Source organism: Crocuta crocuta, unplaced genomic scaffold (assembly GCF_008692635.1).
Source record: "Crocuta crocuta isolate KB4526 unplaced genomic scaffold, BGI_CrCroc_1.0 scaffold556, whole genome shotgun sequence".
Taxonomy (NCBI): domain Eukaryota; kingdom Metazoa; phylum Chordata; class Mammalia; order Carnivora; family Hyaenidae; genus Crocuta; species Crocuta crocuta.
The window spans coordinates 3828634-3844930 of record NW_027527436.1 but is presented as its reverse complement, the minus strand read 5'-3'; the positions used below and the strand labels follow the sequence as shown (position 1 = coordinate 3844930).

Here is a 16297-nt window from a genome sequence, read left to right as displayed (position 1 = left end):
AAAAAAGAAGACTATGTATTGGTTTCCACTGAAACATAAATATTTACCTACTAAGGCAGAAAGGTATATTCAACACAACATATTTAGAATTGTTATAAGGACCGGGGCACCTGGGTGGCTCGGTTGGTTAAGTGTCTGACTCTGGGTTTTGCCTCAGGTCGTGATCTCATGGTTCGTGAGATTGAGGCCTGCGTCAGGCTTGGCATGGACAGTGTGGAGCGTGGTTGGGATTATCCTTCTTCCTCTCCCTCTGCCCTCCCCCCAAAGTAAATAAATAAACTGAAAAAAAAAAAAGAATTGTTATAAGGACTAAATAATATAATCTCTAGTAGTATTTAATGAAATTGGCAGTGCCAGCCACTGTCACCAGTGTCCTTATTTCATGTACTCATGACTGAGTCTCCCCATTCAGACTGTAAACTCCTTCAGTAATAATAGGAAGTGAACGTTCCATGACCTTCGTCTCTTCTATCTCTTCTTTCCTACTCTCCTTACTGTCAACGCCTCTGGGATCTTATACCAAGTCTATAGCAGATACTAATAAATGCTTGCTGAATAAATGAATTCATTAACTTTATATAAAAAAGGATGTGTCTTCTCTGATATTACTATGTTTTTAAAAATTTCTGATAGTTTTTAAAGATAGGTATGATCAGGGGCACCTGGGTTCAGCCAGGTAAAGAGTCTGATATCAGCACAGGTCATGATCTCACAGCTCATGAGTTTGAGCCCCGCGTCTGGTTCTGTGCTGACAGCTCGGAGCCTAGAGCCTACTTTGGATTCTGTGTTTCCCTCTCTGTCTGCCCCTCCCCCACTCATGCTTGCTCACTCTCTCTCTCTCTTTCTCTCTTTCTCTCTCTCTCTAAGATAAATAAACATTTAAAAAAAGTAATAGATTAAAATTATAACAATTTGCTTTTCTTGGCATTGGGGCCATGACCACACCTCAAAGTCCAACAAAAATGCTACAGTTTTGCATGTCTATAAACATTTTGACATATGTGTATGTGCACGTGTGTATTTCTGCAAAGTTAGTCACTATGTGAACTATTTCTTGAAATATTTTAAAAATTGTTAATATTTAGGGGTGCTTTGGTTGCTTAGTCAATTAAACATCCAGCTCTTGATTTCAGCTCAGGTCATGATCTGACAGTTCATGAGATCAAGTCCAGCATTCAGCTCTGCACTGATGGCTCGGAGCTTCCTTGGGATTTTCTGTTTTCTCTCCCTGTCTCTCCACCCCCTCTACTCCTCCCCCCCAAAATAAGCAAATAAACATTTTAAAAAATAATTGTAAATATTTAACAGAAAAACAATATGCACTTAATACAAAAGGAAGAGAAAACAAGACAAATACCTGTTTGCAGCTACCTATATTGATAGCTTTTCACAGTTTATTTATATGACTGTGGATCAGTCAGATCATTATTATACTTTGCTTTGTGCAGTATAGCTAGAACCTATATGTAACGTAATTAAACTCCCCAGTTCCGATTTTTCATTATATTTAAACACCTGAGTGTATGTGTATAAATATATATCTTGGTTTATACCTGAATGAATTTTTCCTTTTAACATTTTCTCTAGTAGTCTGAGTGTTTTCAAATTGGGTGTGTAGGGGAGAAAATAATTTTCCTCTGTCATTCAAGGTTCTTCTAGCTGGACTAAGAATCAAATTGACATGAGACAAATTAACAGGAGAAAATCAACTTAAATTTTGTACATATGGGGAACCCACACAGACATGAGATTCCAAAATCATTCCAGCAAAAGGAGCATATATGTCATCCTAAACTAAGGAGAAGGGTAGGAATCTGGGACACAAATGAGAAGGAATATAATGCACAAGAAGATGAAAGAGAACAAATGTTTGCTGCGCCATTCAGAAACAATGAGACATAGAGAGGACTTAGAGACAACAGGCCTTGTTAGGTTCCTCCCTTTCTGTCATAGTTAGTTCGTATTATAATGTAGTTATCAATCGTGATAGCTTTCTTCCCAGAGGAAGTCCTCTATCTAAATTCTTTTAGTCAGTTATGGTGGGGAAGAGAGGATTAAAGTTTCTTCCTCAGTCTTTTGGGCTGATTTTTTTCATCCCGAAACTATCTGCATGCCAGAGTGCCCCATCTTGGGGCTGCCTGCCCGTGGCCCCTATAGGTGCTATAAAACTTCAAGATACTACCAGACATCTCTATGAATTACTAGAAGAACATGTGCTATAATAAACGTGCATCATTTATTTCTGCTTCATGATCCCCAGATACTATCCCAACCCCACATCAGAGATTATGATCCAAGAAATGAACAGCGACCCTCTCTAGCTTCAAATGTTTGAAGACTTTTAAATCCTTTCCAACTTTGTATTATTTTGTCTTGATTTCTAATTGAGTCATTTCTAATTTTTCCAAAACTTTCTAATTTAGGAGTCCATGATTAGGCAAAATAATCCAGTTCTAACTAGTTTTAAGAATAGCAGATGTTCTACTTCTCAGTTCTTATATATCATGTGTTTACAAATATAATCCAATATCACGTTAGCCTATTTAGTAGCAGCAGACCAGCATTAATGCATTCAAATTATATTTCCTCACCTGGCTAATAAACAATTAACCAAAGAATTCTAATCATATGAATTATAAGAGAGAACATCATTATTTCCTTCTATCTGTTTGAAATGTTTTAAGAGAATTCACTGCCACATAATATCCTAAAAGAAATTGATCATACTTTTCCTGTAATAAATGTTGCTCTGACAGTAAAGCATTAGTAACCAATTGATAACCTAGCAACAGTATTGTGATCTCTTTAGATAATTAATCTTAGCTATTTTCCTGTCAGAAGCAACAGTGCCTGATTTTATGTTGAGCTAGAAAGATTGCCAGTTTTGAAAATTAAAAAGCATTCCTTTTATATTATTCATTCCAGTAACAATTTATGATGGCGCATTTAGCTGCTGAACGCTTGTCAACAAACGTAATTATGTTTCGATATAAACAAGATTGGTGGTTTTACTATGCTGTTCCATCTTTGTTGAGAATGTTTTGATTTAGGTTCAGATTACCCAAGCTGTGTATTTATGTGTCATTTTTTTCCCTCCTTTGTTAATAGTTTTTTTTCTGATAATTACTTGTAGGCAAACAAGCATGCATTTGGGATCCTTATGCACTGGAGATATCAAACGCAGAAGAAAAGCTGCACCTCAACCTGGACCTACTACAGCAGGTAAAAGCAAGAAGGGGTTGGGGCAGAGCACAAATATAAAGTTCATAAGTCGTCAGGAAGAAAATGCAGATACTTCTAAGTCACTCGCACTGAGGAAAAAGCACAGTTACAAGCAACTGTTAAATCATTTGCAATTTGGTGTCAGGATATACTGTGTGTTCCTTGTGCAGACTTTTCAGGCAGTCAGTCAACAAAATATTTGCCACACACCTGCCCAAATGCAAGATTTTGTGTAAGGTATTAAAGGATACAGAATCTTCAAAGGCTGTGTCTTTGGCCTCCAGAAATTTATAGACTGGTTGGGAAGACAAGGCATTAATAGATGAAAAGGCAAATAACCCCGGAAGAGATTAATAGGAAGCAATTCAGAAGTATAAAGAGCAGCCTCAAATCACAAGGCCCCATATTATGGAAGATGGAAAGCTAACCATGATTGTGTCTGTCCGGTTTTCTCACCCCAGCTCTACAGCAACCCTAGGTTTTTCTTTCCTTATTTAAACAGAGATGCCTGGCTGGCTCCGTTGGTAGGGCAGGAGACTCTTGATCTCAGGGTCGTGAGTTCAAGCCCCGCATTGGGCATTGAGCTTACTTAAAAAAAAAAAGCAAAACCTGTCCTAGAATCTCTCATTTCCACCTCAAAAATCACATTCTTCAAATAGCATGCCATTGTAAAGAGTGTGGAATAAGGGGAAAACAAGCACTGAGCAGAGGAAAGTCAGTAGGCCAGAGAAACCTTCCTAAAAGACTCAAGCGTGGTGGTGAAGGATAGGAATAACAACATTAGCATGTGTAACAAAATCTCATGCAAGAGCAGTGGTAAGGAAGGCAGAGATGAAAACCATGAAAGAAGAAGCCAACTGGGCATTAAAATGTAGACACCCCACAAGGAATAAACTACAGTTAACCATCATGGATTTGTGATGCAGCAAACTGGCCCTAAGAAATGTTTTCAGTGTAGTTACTTGGTCAGTTACAAAGAAGAATAACTTTGGCCAATTGCCTGGATCCTTAACCATTCAGATTTATAAACTTTCTCTCAACTTCATTGGGAAACCTTGTATAGGAGAAGTTATTGTTTCCATTGTGAATTGTAGAATATGAAAATAAGATTCATGTCTACCAGGAGAATAAACTGTGAGAAGGTGGGGAGGGGAATCTGGACACGGTGATTTCAAAGAGATAAAAGATGTGAAGATTTAGTTTTTATTTAGGGCATTTATCCTATAGTTCAGTACTAAAAATATCACGTGCCTTACAATTGGAGCACTCATAATGCCATTGTTCCATCTATGTGAAGGGCGACATTATGAAATTAGGCATGTGGTTATGAGTAAATATAATATTGATCTCCATCTTGTGACTGTATTGAGTTTTCAGAATTTGGAAGTAAGAAGCACCTGTGTGTGGAATGTGTTCGCAATAATGCAGGATAATATTTACCACTTATTGGGTGCCTAGTATGTAACAGAAACTTTATTTTTCATGTTATCTTTGTAACAACTTTGTGAGCTAGGTGGCATTTTCATCACTTTACACCATAAGATTTAAGATTCAGAGAAGTATTAGGTTTTTTCTTTGTTACCTGAGAAGACATAATTATTGAATGGCCAAGGGAGGTTTTAAGCCTACATCTACCTGCATGATTTCCAAGTCCCTAGTCTTTCCCTGACAGCATACTATGGCCTTTGTGTAAGAATACATTTGTAAAGACTGTTCCATTGCATATATTTATTTGAAATTGCTATTATGTCTTAAGTTTTGTGGAAAACTTATCTCAGTATTGCTATGTAGAGATACAGAACCTTTGTGAGAACACTTCTAATATATCTCTTTATGCAGGAACATATAGCCACTTTTAGATCGAATACATGTCTTAAGTTCTTCAATTCAAATCTTTCATAAGGCAGGTGTAGGATTCTCTAATAGCCCCATTCCAGTTGAATGGTCCCTGAATTCTCTTATCTTTCAATGATTCAGACATTAGTGGCAGAAATAGTACAAGAACAATCTTAAGAGTGTGACTAAAGCACCTTTGTGCCAGCAATCAGGAAGAGAGAATATCAGGGTCAGGTTCTAACACTCCGAACATATGTGAAGTGAGAAGGAAAATGCATAATGGTTGAGGAGAGGATAATATAATTATTTCTACAAGGTGATTTTGACGTTACGTCTCAATAGCATCAGAGGAAATCATTTATACGGAGTATGGGTATAAACATTAAACTTTAGCCTAAAACATTCATGAGCTCATACCAGCATATTCCAGATGTTATATTTCAAAACTGTTGTGACTCTCTTAAGATTCAGGATTTTGATTATATTACTAGATTTTTTTTTTGCTTAAAGAATATAATTCATAGCAATTTAATGCATTTTTGTAATTACTCACAGTAGTCAAGTAAGAGAATTATGTTACTCATTTCCAATGCATTTTTTAAATCCTTGCATAACTGTTCCTCTCAAAGAGGAAGAGAATGAGGTTATTTAAAAGTCCTCAGTTTTAAAAAGAATATCTTCTAATACTAATGAATCAACTCGAAGGTGAAGATTATTATCCAAATTCAAGTAAGAAATGCTTTTGCATAAATACACTTTGATAATGAGGTTATGAATCCTAGATCATCTTGTCTCTGAAAATTACAATTTTCAAATTCTGAAGTATATTCAGTCCCCCAATAGTCAATTATATTTGTAAGCTTCCAAAGTTGAGTTAGCACATAGAACTATTTTAAAGTGAGTATTCTCACCATTTTATAGGCTCCTGCAAACCTCCCAAATAACACATTGAATTGAGGTATGTTTTCACAGTTTCTTCTGCCTTTAGTCCACATTCAATCTATGCCGGAAAAATGCAAGTAAAGATAAACTGCCTCTCTTTCAAAGTAGGGGATAAGAGGTAAAAGACGGACAGCTCAAATCTTGTTTAATGATCCCCTCTGATTTATATGTGAAATCTTATGTGGTCACCCGGCAGGTTCAGAAAACATTTACCAAAACATTGTCAGAAAACTATAATGTGGCACTTTAACTTTATAATCCTGAACAGGGTTCATATGACAATGTAAGACTCTAAAAATAAACAATTCTATGTTTTATACATAATAAATAATGTATTTTTAAAAGCCCCCTATGAAATGAATAACCCCAAATCAGATCATCTTTACCTGCTATTGTGTTGAAAATTTACTCACCCTCTTGTAGCAATAGCATTGAAGCACAATTTCATTCTCTTTATAAGGCTATAGACTAGCCAACAGTGTTATCGGCTGAACATTTATTAATTGTGACAGGAACACCAAATTTATTTCAGTGCTTTAGCTTATTTACTGCTCTTTCACCTTTGTATTTTGTATTGACAAAGTAAAATGAATATTGATAAGGTTAGATATTGATTTTTAAATGTATGGCTTGTTCTCTGCCTCATTCAAAGTCACATACCAAAAGATAGTGGATGTCTCAGTAGCAAAGGATGTAGATTTACTATTATAAAATTGAGAACTGTTGAAGCAAGAAGATTTGCCAGGAGAATGCATTTTATAGTTTGAAAAATGTCATCTGTAAAGGTGAAGAAAAGCAGTGAACAAAATAGGAAGAATATTATTAACACATTTTTAAAAGGCAGTCAGCAATGTTGGTTATGGTCTGTGTTTCTGATAGAAGTCATAGCTTACTGAGGATTGGAGAGTAAAAAGATTTCAGTGTGCTTTCTGAAATATTGTGGCTACCACGTTTTTTAAAATGCTTTGTTCTCTATGCATTACTAAATTCATTGTTATCCGCAATTAGTATTTGCTATTAACTATTTTGCGCCTTTTTTTCTTGTTACTGTTTTTGCTTTCTATTGAACAAGTATCATAGGGAAAATATTCATCATAAGGAGTCAACCTTCTTTCTGTACATTTTAAATTATGTAAAGAGATGCCTGTTGAAGTTTAATGCCTTGGTATAGATATTGCTACAGGGTAACTGTTGTTTTCTTGGACACACAAGAGGTTGGATTACAGCTTTTTGTGACTCACCGACTTTTTCCTCAGCATCCTACTGATATTTCAAAAATGAAATAATCTCTATGAATATTTAAGGCCATAAAGACAAGTTTCAATCATAATAATGGGTGGAGATTTTTAAAAAGTGTGCTTTTAATGAACAGTCACGCTGATCATAATTAGGAAGTGGTTGGTNGCATCTATATGACCACAGCAGTTTATCTTATCTCTTCCAGGATTTTAAGACAGGCAGACTTTGGGAGAAGATTGTTGGTATTAAATTTGAAGCCAGACTATATCTGAACCGATAGCAAAAGCCTAGGAGACATGTCCCCCTCATCCTCCTGACACAACCCATCACCAAACTACCCTTCAGTTCGGTGTTCTGGGAGAGTCTTACTCAGCTCTCCATTTGGTGTAAGGAGCACTTACGGAAAGGGGAAGCATCCACGTCAGATAGAAAACAGTTGTGTTCTTGACAATATAAAAGGCTAAATAATGAGAAAATATGCAAACTGCAGAACACCTGGACATGCTGAACAAAATGTAAAGCAGTTTTTTCAGATGTATAGTTGAGACTGAAATGGAAAATAAATGGTGAAGACCAGAAATGATTCTAGGCACTCCCCTTGCCTGTGCCCAGTTTAGAACTGTCCCCGTCTGGGACACCCTGAGGTACATTAGTGAGTGCCCCTGTGGGTAGGGAGCTAAGCTGGGGAGTTGGGGGTAAGTAAGGATCCTGTCAAGCCAGAATCTCTGGAAAGCTCTATCCTCAGAAGAGGGCAGACTAGAAACAAAACTCCACCTACAGGCACAGAAAAATAAAGAATCTCATTTCCACCTGGGCTTCAAGTAGAAGACTCTGAAGATTTGTAACCAAGAACCTACCCTCCCACGAATTTCTAGTTTAAAATTACACCAAGCCAAAAAAATTAACAAAAAACTGGTCTTTAAAGCAAATGCAAAGCCACTCCAGTGGTACATGCCTTAAACCCTAAATGACTCTTCTTATTTCACAAATGAAAACCTACTGAAAGTGATCTCATAAGCCAAAAATTTTAAAAAGAAAAAAGAAATTATAAATAGATTTAAAGAGCAATTTGAAAAGATTACCTGAAAGAAGCACTGAGGTAAAAATATGGAAGGTAGAATGGCTGGAAGACTTGTAGGAGAATGAAGTTCAACATGAATACGTCTAATAGAGCTTCCGGAAGAGGTAGAAAGGAGAGGGAGGTACATTGTTCCAGGGGCATATTGACTGAATTCAACGAAAATGACAGAATTTTTGCAACTGAAGAAAAATGTGAACCTTCATATTCAAACAGTACACAAGTCTTTATCAGAAAATAGTAAATATAAATTTAGTCATGCCATAGGTCCATTGTAATAAAACTTAAGAACACCAAAGAGAAAGAAAAGAACTTAGTAGCCAGGGAGAAAAGATATAATGTACATAGCAATGACATTATACTGGTAGCAAACTTGAAAACAGAAGTATAGTCTAGAAGATAAGAGATAATATTTTCAAAGTGTGGAGACAAAATAATTATCAACATAGAGTTTTATTTCCAGTTAAACTATTTCCCAAGTGTGAGGATGAAGATAATTTCAGGTAAAGACCAATTATTACCAAACTTAGCACTTCATGTAAAAAGAAAATGGGATGTATTAAAAGAGAATCAAAATCAAGAAGGACTTGTGAGCAAAGACATTGTTAAACATGTCCATAAAGCTAAAATATTGAATATATAAAAGTTAATAATGATGGTGACAGTGCCCATGAAGATGATTAATTTGAATGTATAAAAGTAAGATGGAAGTAAAGCTCTGGACAACAGTATGGAAGTGTGAAGAAATAATAAGTCAAGTATGCATATTGACACTGAAAGGTAATAACCAAAAGAATAAAAATATAACATAATTTTCAAGCTAGTGTAAACAAGCAATAGATACCATAGAAGAGGAAACAAAAATGTGGAGAAGTCCACAATAATATAGAGGCAAGTAGCATTAAATAATACAGGAAAAATAGATCCAGACATACCAGTAATCATAATAATTGTAAATAGAGTAAAAATGCAACAATTAAATTCAGAAATTACTGTCATAGATAAAAAAACAAAACCCTGTAAATGCTGTTTTCAGTAAGTGCAACTAAAACTTACATTGTAATTTAAATATCTGTCAAAGAAAGCCAGATAAGCTGTATTTATCACAAGCAAATTAAGCATTTCAAGAAAGTTGAAACACTTTTCAGACAGACTTGCTATGGTAGGTTAGACTAGAAATTTTTCAGGAGTTGGAAATTTGGGAATAGAGTAAAACCTTAGTCATTTGGGAGAATGTGGCAGAAGAAATGACCTAACAGTTAAATTTTTAAGTTAAATTTTCAGTCAGTGAGTCAACATTTAGACTCAAATGAGAGTTCATGCTTTAACTGGGACACTTTCTAGCTAGTTGGCTTTGTGCAGGTATGTTACGATACCTCTTCAAACTTTAGTGCAATCTGTAAAATGAAACCAGTAATACCTATCTTTTAGAATGACAAGAAAGAGGGGCGCCTGGGTGGCTCAGTCAGTTAAGCGGCCGACTTCGGCTCAGGTTATGATCTCGCAGTTCGTGGGTTCGAGCCCTGTGCCGGGCTCTGTGCTGACAGCTAGCTCAGAGCCTGGAGCCTGCTTCAGATTCTGTGTCTCCCTCTCTGACCCTCCCCTGCTCATGCTGCCTCTCTGCCTCTCAGAAAAAAAAAAATCATTAAAAAAAAATCAAAAGAAATAGTGGATATGGAAGTATTTGTAACCTGCAGAGCTGCAGATGTCATTATATATTGTTATCCACTTGTGTCAGTTTATTTTTTGCTGTATGTTGTCCATATGCAAATTAAGAGAAGTTACTATTACAGTTCACCTATAACCCAATCAGGGTTTGGCTTTTTTTTGTTTTTTTTGTTTTTTTTTTTTTTTAGTTATTTGAAGCATCACTGCCACTAAAACTATTTTCTTGCCATTAATTCTCATGGAAAGTGTGTAGGCTTTTGGAGTAAACTTAACCAGAGTTTGAATCTTAGCTTACTCACTGCGTAGTCATGGTCAAGGGACATCTTGTCTCCAAGGCCGATTATGATTCCTTCCTAGCACAGTTGTTATGAGGAATGGAGATAATAAATGTCATATGCCTAACAAGTAAGCTACGTGCGTGATACATAACAGGCAGACCATAAGTGGTCCTGATTCTATAATTGTGAATAAACATCACTGTGTACCTTTAGAATTGATACCATTTTAAGACTTTTTTAGTTTTTGGAAAGACTATTCTTTGATTCATAACAATTCCATAAGAAATATGTTTCTGTGGGGCACCTGGGTGGCTTAGTCGGTTAAGCGTCTGACTTTCACTTAGGTCATGATCTCGTGGTTCGTGGGTTCAAGCCCCGCGTCGGGCTCTGTGCTGACTGCCAGCTCAGAGCCTGGAGCCTGTTTCAGTCTGTGACTCCCTCTCTCTCTGACCCTCCCCTGCTCACGCTGTCTCTCTCTCTCTCCTAGAAATAAATAAAAAACAAACATTAAAAAAAAAGAAATATATTTCTGTGTAACCAAAATGTCTGTAAATAAAAACACTTGCNCGGGAAATTAGTTCTACATTAAATTTTTATTATTTATTATTTTAAAAGTATGTGCCTTGTGTTTTAGGCAATTAAAGATTCGAACTGATTTGATTTAACAAAATTCACATGAGAAATGTCTACAGTTTCGCATATAAAATGCCGAGTGGAATCAGGCTTTTCTATATTCAGACTGAAATAATTACAACATCTGACAAAGAGTAGTAACACCTACCATTTTCTCACATTGTAGACTCTGCTAAATGCTGTTTCTTTAGTTAATAGTAATCAAACAACCCACGTCCTTAAATTAGTTATCAAGAACAGAGGACTGTATTATAACTCAAGATTTTAATAACCGCAAGTAATAATAATAATAATAAATAGCCTTGCCCCCAAGCTGGCTAGAAAAGTAATAGGGAAAAGAGGATGGGAAGCAAGAGTGAGTGCGGACCACAGATGCCTTCTGGATACAGGAGCATGTCTGAAGGGGGGGGTGCGTGAGCTGTTAGGTAGGAACCCTGCAGCATGTATGACCTCCCCCTCCATTGGCTGTTTATCCAACATCAATACAACACTTTAAAGCCAAATTACTAAACAAGCTGCCAATTAGGCTTGCAGTCAGCTGGACAGATTAGCAGCTAAGAGAGGCCGATACAAGATTTTCATCTCTTGAGCCAATTACGCAAGTGAATTACCATCCACAATACTCTCTGGAAGATTTGAGGGTAAAGGAGCGACTCGGCGGTCATAGATATGAGAGATCCGAGTGAAGGGGGCTGGGGACGGGAGAATGATGGAGGGATAACGGGCTGCGTGGTGCTAAAATTGCCCAAACGGGGGGAGAGCCTTCCAGGAAAGGACTTAAAAGATTTAACACTGCCAAGAGCAAAAGGAAAGGAAATTAAGGTTGTAGGGTGCTGTGCGGAGACCGTTGTTCCCCTCCCAAGTCTTAATCTCATAAAAAGGAGGAGAGACCAACAGTAGATCTCACTCCAGAATCATTGTCCATGAAAAGTGAAGTAACTGTTACCTTTTCTCTAAGGTCGGATAGAAAAGCGTTTTTTGTTTTTCAGGAATCTGTGTTTCTGTGTGGAAAGATTTAGCATTTGAGAACTTAAATGTTCTCCTTTTTTTCATTGTTTTACTTCAAAGTACAAAATAATACTTTGTTTTATTTTCATGAAAAAGAGAGATGAAAGCACCTAAAATACAGAGGAGTGGGTTCTTCTCCATCTATAAAGAAAACACAAGCATGGCAGTGTGCCCATCGCTGGGACCACCATGCATGAAATACCAACATTTGAAATTATGATAGTCAGTTACCATTTGATGATAGTCCCTCACTTTGGAACTGAGAGTTGACCATAATTTACCAATTTTTGAGGAGGTGTATTAAATTGCCCTTATATTTTTTCTTAAATATGAAACAGATTTTAAACCTGAACTTTTGCAAGCTCTTGTATCCAAGGTATGATTAAACAGATGTGTAGCCAGAGCACCAGTAGACCTCTGATCTGATTGGAGCTTAGAGATGGAATTAAGGTAATTTGTAGCAGTCACTGAAAAATCAGGGATGTGGGACAGAACGCTAGTGCACTGTTCAACCTCATATTCCTGATCAGCGGCTGTTCAGAAAATATTAGATACCTTGGACATCTGTCTCAGTTGCCACCATAATCATGAAAAAACCTAATTGCTTTTTTTGTTGTTATATTAGGAAAGAGTTTTAACAAAGAGTGTTTCATTGTTTGGGGTGTGTGTGTGTGTGTGTGTGTGTAACAGGTCCATTTTTTACATCTTATATGTGTGTGTGTGCGCGCGCACATATGTGCACAGAGAGACATTATATATATACATATGTATGTATGTATTTGCCCTAGTCTAGCAGTAAATAATGTCAATTATGAAATTTCTTTGACAACAGTCATTGCCATTCAAGCTCTTTGGGGTTTTTTCCATTACATGTTAAGGTACTTGTTTCAGTGAGTGAAGACCCAATTTGACAAACCCAAAACTGACTCATTGTGGTAACCTAGTTCTTACTTACTCCCTGTAACTAATTTAGCAAATGGCAAGAATGTATTCTATTCTGAGTCCTAAAATGTACTGAGGATTGAGACTACCACAATGTCCAATAAAGGGCTTTGAAAATCAATTGACTATAGTAAGTGAGTGTCGGTTATTAAAACTTATTTCTAGCTCTCTGCAGTTTCTTTCTTGTACAAGTCAGAGTCAGGAGGAACAAGCCAGTTGCTCTCCCCCAGAATGCCAGCTGCAAAGTACCCCGTAAAAGAAACTGTTGGTCCAGCCCTGGCATTTCTTTTATGATTTTTTATTGTGAAATATACATACCAACAAATACACAAAGATGCATAGGTACAGTTTAAAGAACAATAATGCACTGACCATTTCTGTAACCACCATCCAGGCCAAGCAGTAGAACACGACACTTTGCAGTTGCATAGGTAACTTTCTCTCTTGGTGCCGGAGGGTCCTTATGTGCCTTGTATGACCATCTTAAGCATAGTCTTAGAGAAGGAGTAGGACAGAGAGTCCCAACCTTCTTGGGCAGTGGAGATGGAGTAGAAGGTACCCTCATAACCCCCGAGTTAGGGAGGAAAAACTGATGATGACGGAAAAGGTGTGGAGGGGGGTGTGGGTTGATGCCAAAGAGACATCTGATTCACAAGCATTCAAGAGCAGTGAGTGAGCTTATCAATAGCTGCCCATTTCAGCCCTCAAACTGTCCAGGAAGACAGCCCACATTTCAGAGCAGAAATATGCTGGCTCCCAGGCTGAGCTGGTATATATACCAGAGACATACTCAGATCTTTGAAAAGTGAGACAACTTTATCGCCGAAGGACTAGGGAGGGAAGGGTGAGCCAGCACCGCATCCCTGCAAGTTTGTGATCTCGAATTCTACCACAGACTTCTTGGAAAGCTCTGATAGAGAAGGTTGAGCTAAACATGTTCTCACTAAAACAAAGACTGTTTTCAGATGCCCTCATCTGCTTTCCCACACATTCTCCAGTGTTTGTTTGATGGTCACTTCCTTCTTCTGCAAGGGGAGTAACCATAAGAAATGTTCTATATTTGAGAGTCCTGATTGCTTTTAACAGGTTATCTCTAGATTTGCTATATTCTCCTTTCACACGCCACAGTCTCACAGCTCCTGCAACAGGATGAGCAGAAACGGACCACTCTCAGGGTGCCAGCCTGTGCTACAGCTGGAGCACACAGAGCAAAGCCAAGTCTGCAATCAAAGGAGGGAGCCCAGGTTCTTGTGGTTCCTTGAGTTTTACATTTGTTAATTTCTCAATCCCTGGACTTTAGAGATTTGGTACTTCTATGCTTTCCCCTAGAATCAGATGTACGGTTCATATGCTCAACTATTTCCATAAAAGCCTACAAGAAAATTAAGGTAAAAGTCAATCTTTGGGGGAATCTGGGTGGCTCAGTCAGTTGAGCATCTGACTTGATTTCAGGTCAGGTCGTGTTCTCACGATTCATGGAATCGAGCCCTGGGTCAGCCTCTCTGCTCTCGAAATAAATAAATAAAAACTGTTTTTTTAGTTCAATCTTTGAAAATGTCATCAAATAGATAATGCTTAAAATGGCTGCATCTCTCAATTGTCTTTGCTAAGAACACTGGGGAAATAACAGCTATTTTTAAATCTCATGGTAAGCGCTGCCCAAACCTCCTTTCCCAAGCTAAGGAGTGAGGTAGGTAGGAGATCAGGTATGGAGGGCAAAGGGAAGGATTACTTTATATATAATGCCATCTATCACTGTAATATCCTTTCTTCTCTGTTTTCCCCTTCTTGATCCTTCTGGAGTGATCAAAACATAGAAATGGGAAAAGGGGGGAAGAAAGGAAGTAAAGGGTGCATAGTTATAGTCCAAATAATAAATAACAAGAAGATTAGAACACTGTCAACAATTCCTAGGGATGTTGTCAGTGTGATTTTTATTTGGGTTGGTTTTAGTGTTACTGAATGTCAAGGCCCCGGGCAAGTGTAAGGTACTGTGGCGTTAGGTTGGTGATCTTCAGACTCACCACTGACACTCACACAGCAGTGAAGTTAAATCTCTATGTATTGTATCATTTTCTGAGAATACTTTGCCTACACGATCTCATCTGATCCTGGCAATTTTCTGTGAGGTAGGCAGTGGACATTGTTACACGTGCTTTACAGAAGAGAAAACAAAAGCCCCAAGAAATTAAATCACTTAATCAGCTACTTACTCGTATAGCTGAAACTCTAAACGAGATCTTTCTTCCATCGATCCCTCTACCACTACAACCTCCTTCTCCCAAGATGAATAAACAGCACCCTCCCTCCCAGACTCCGGGTACCTTGTTGAAAGAAAAACTTACGAGAATATGATTTTCTTAGCTTGAAAAGGGATCTTCACGTGTGTCTGTACTAATGTGTTTTGGGGGGTTGTTGTATTTTTTTTTTTTTTGTCATTTTCTAATTTCAGGATTTGTAGGAGAAAACGCCCAGCCAATCTTAGAAAGCAACATTGGAAACCGGATGCTCCAGAATATGGGCTGGACGCCTGGGTCGGGCCTTGGACGAGATGGCAAGGGGATCGCGGAGCCAATTCAAGCCATGCAGAGGCCAAAAGGATTAGGTCTTGGATTTCCTCTACCAAAAAGCACCCCTGCACCTGCCACTCCCAATTCAGGAAAATCCACCTGAGAAGAAAAACAAAGAAAAAATGTTTTACAATTTTTATTCACTATGCATATATATATATACATAGATATATGTATTCCATTGTCCTAAAATTACAACATAGCTTCCGTTTTCGAAGCAGAAATCTACCTTGCCTCCAACTCCTCACTCTAGCGTCCTGACTGGGTACGGTATCACCACAGTGATAGAAATAGGGTTCCTTCACAGTTACTGGTGCTAAAGTGAAAACCTTTACCTTTAAATTTTTTTTTTCAGCAACTTTAGTAATTCCAAGGTATAAAGAACAGCTCATTTCCCCTATTTATTTTGATCTCCTTGGTCAGTCATTTCTAGTTTGATTCACTCATTGTGTGCAATGCCCAGGCAAACATGAGACACCCACAGATTTCTCTATGGGATAGGTGGGAAGGATGTTGTTTCCTATCATCCCCAGAACCCAAAGACCCATCATCACATCAATGAAGTCCTAAGCAAATCTTTGTTTGAAAGGCTTGCCAACTTCACAATCCTTGAATCTGGCTTTTTTGTGAGGATTCTGTAATGGGGTGATACCCATTCATCTATCTTTGGACGGGGTAGTATCAAGTTCACATTTGACAAACAGTAATTAATGTTTCCCTCTGACATTTTTGACCAAAACAAACCTCATCATTGTTATCACCGGAGTGCCCTCAACATGATTTGCAGATTTTACAAATTTTACCTCACTTAGAACATAAAATAATTATTGAAAGAAAAATGTATTTTTTCAATTCACCATGACTGAACTGTAAATTCTATT

At 37.6% G+C, this 16297-nt stretch overlaps 1 protein-coding gene across 1 annotated transcript in view; it reads left to right on the top strand.

The window, feature by feature from the left end:
• GPATCH2 (G-patch domain containing 2) overlaps positions 1 to 15644 on the top strand; it is a 193439-nt gene extending 177795 nt beyond the window's left edge. Inside the window, exons 9-10 of the mRNA XM_077759483.1 lie at positions 3134 to 3222; positions 15299 to 15644. Coding sequence (XP_077615609.1) covers positions 3134 to 3222; positions 15299 to 15519 — 310 coding nt within the window. The 3' untranslated portion in view covers positions 15520 to 15644. The remainder of the gene's footprint in view (positions 1 to 3133; positions 3223 to 15298) is intronic.
• The last annotated feature ends 653 nt before the right edge of the window (positions 15645 to 16297 follow it).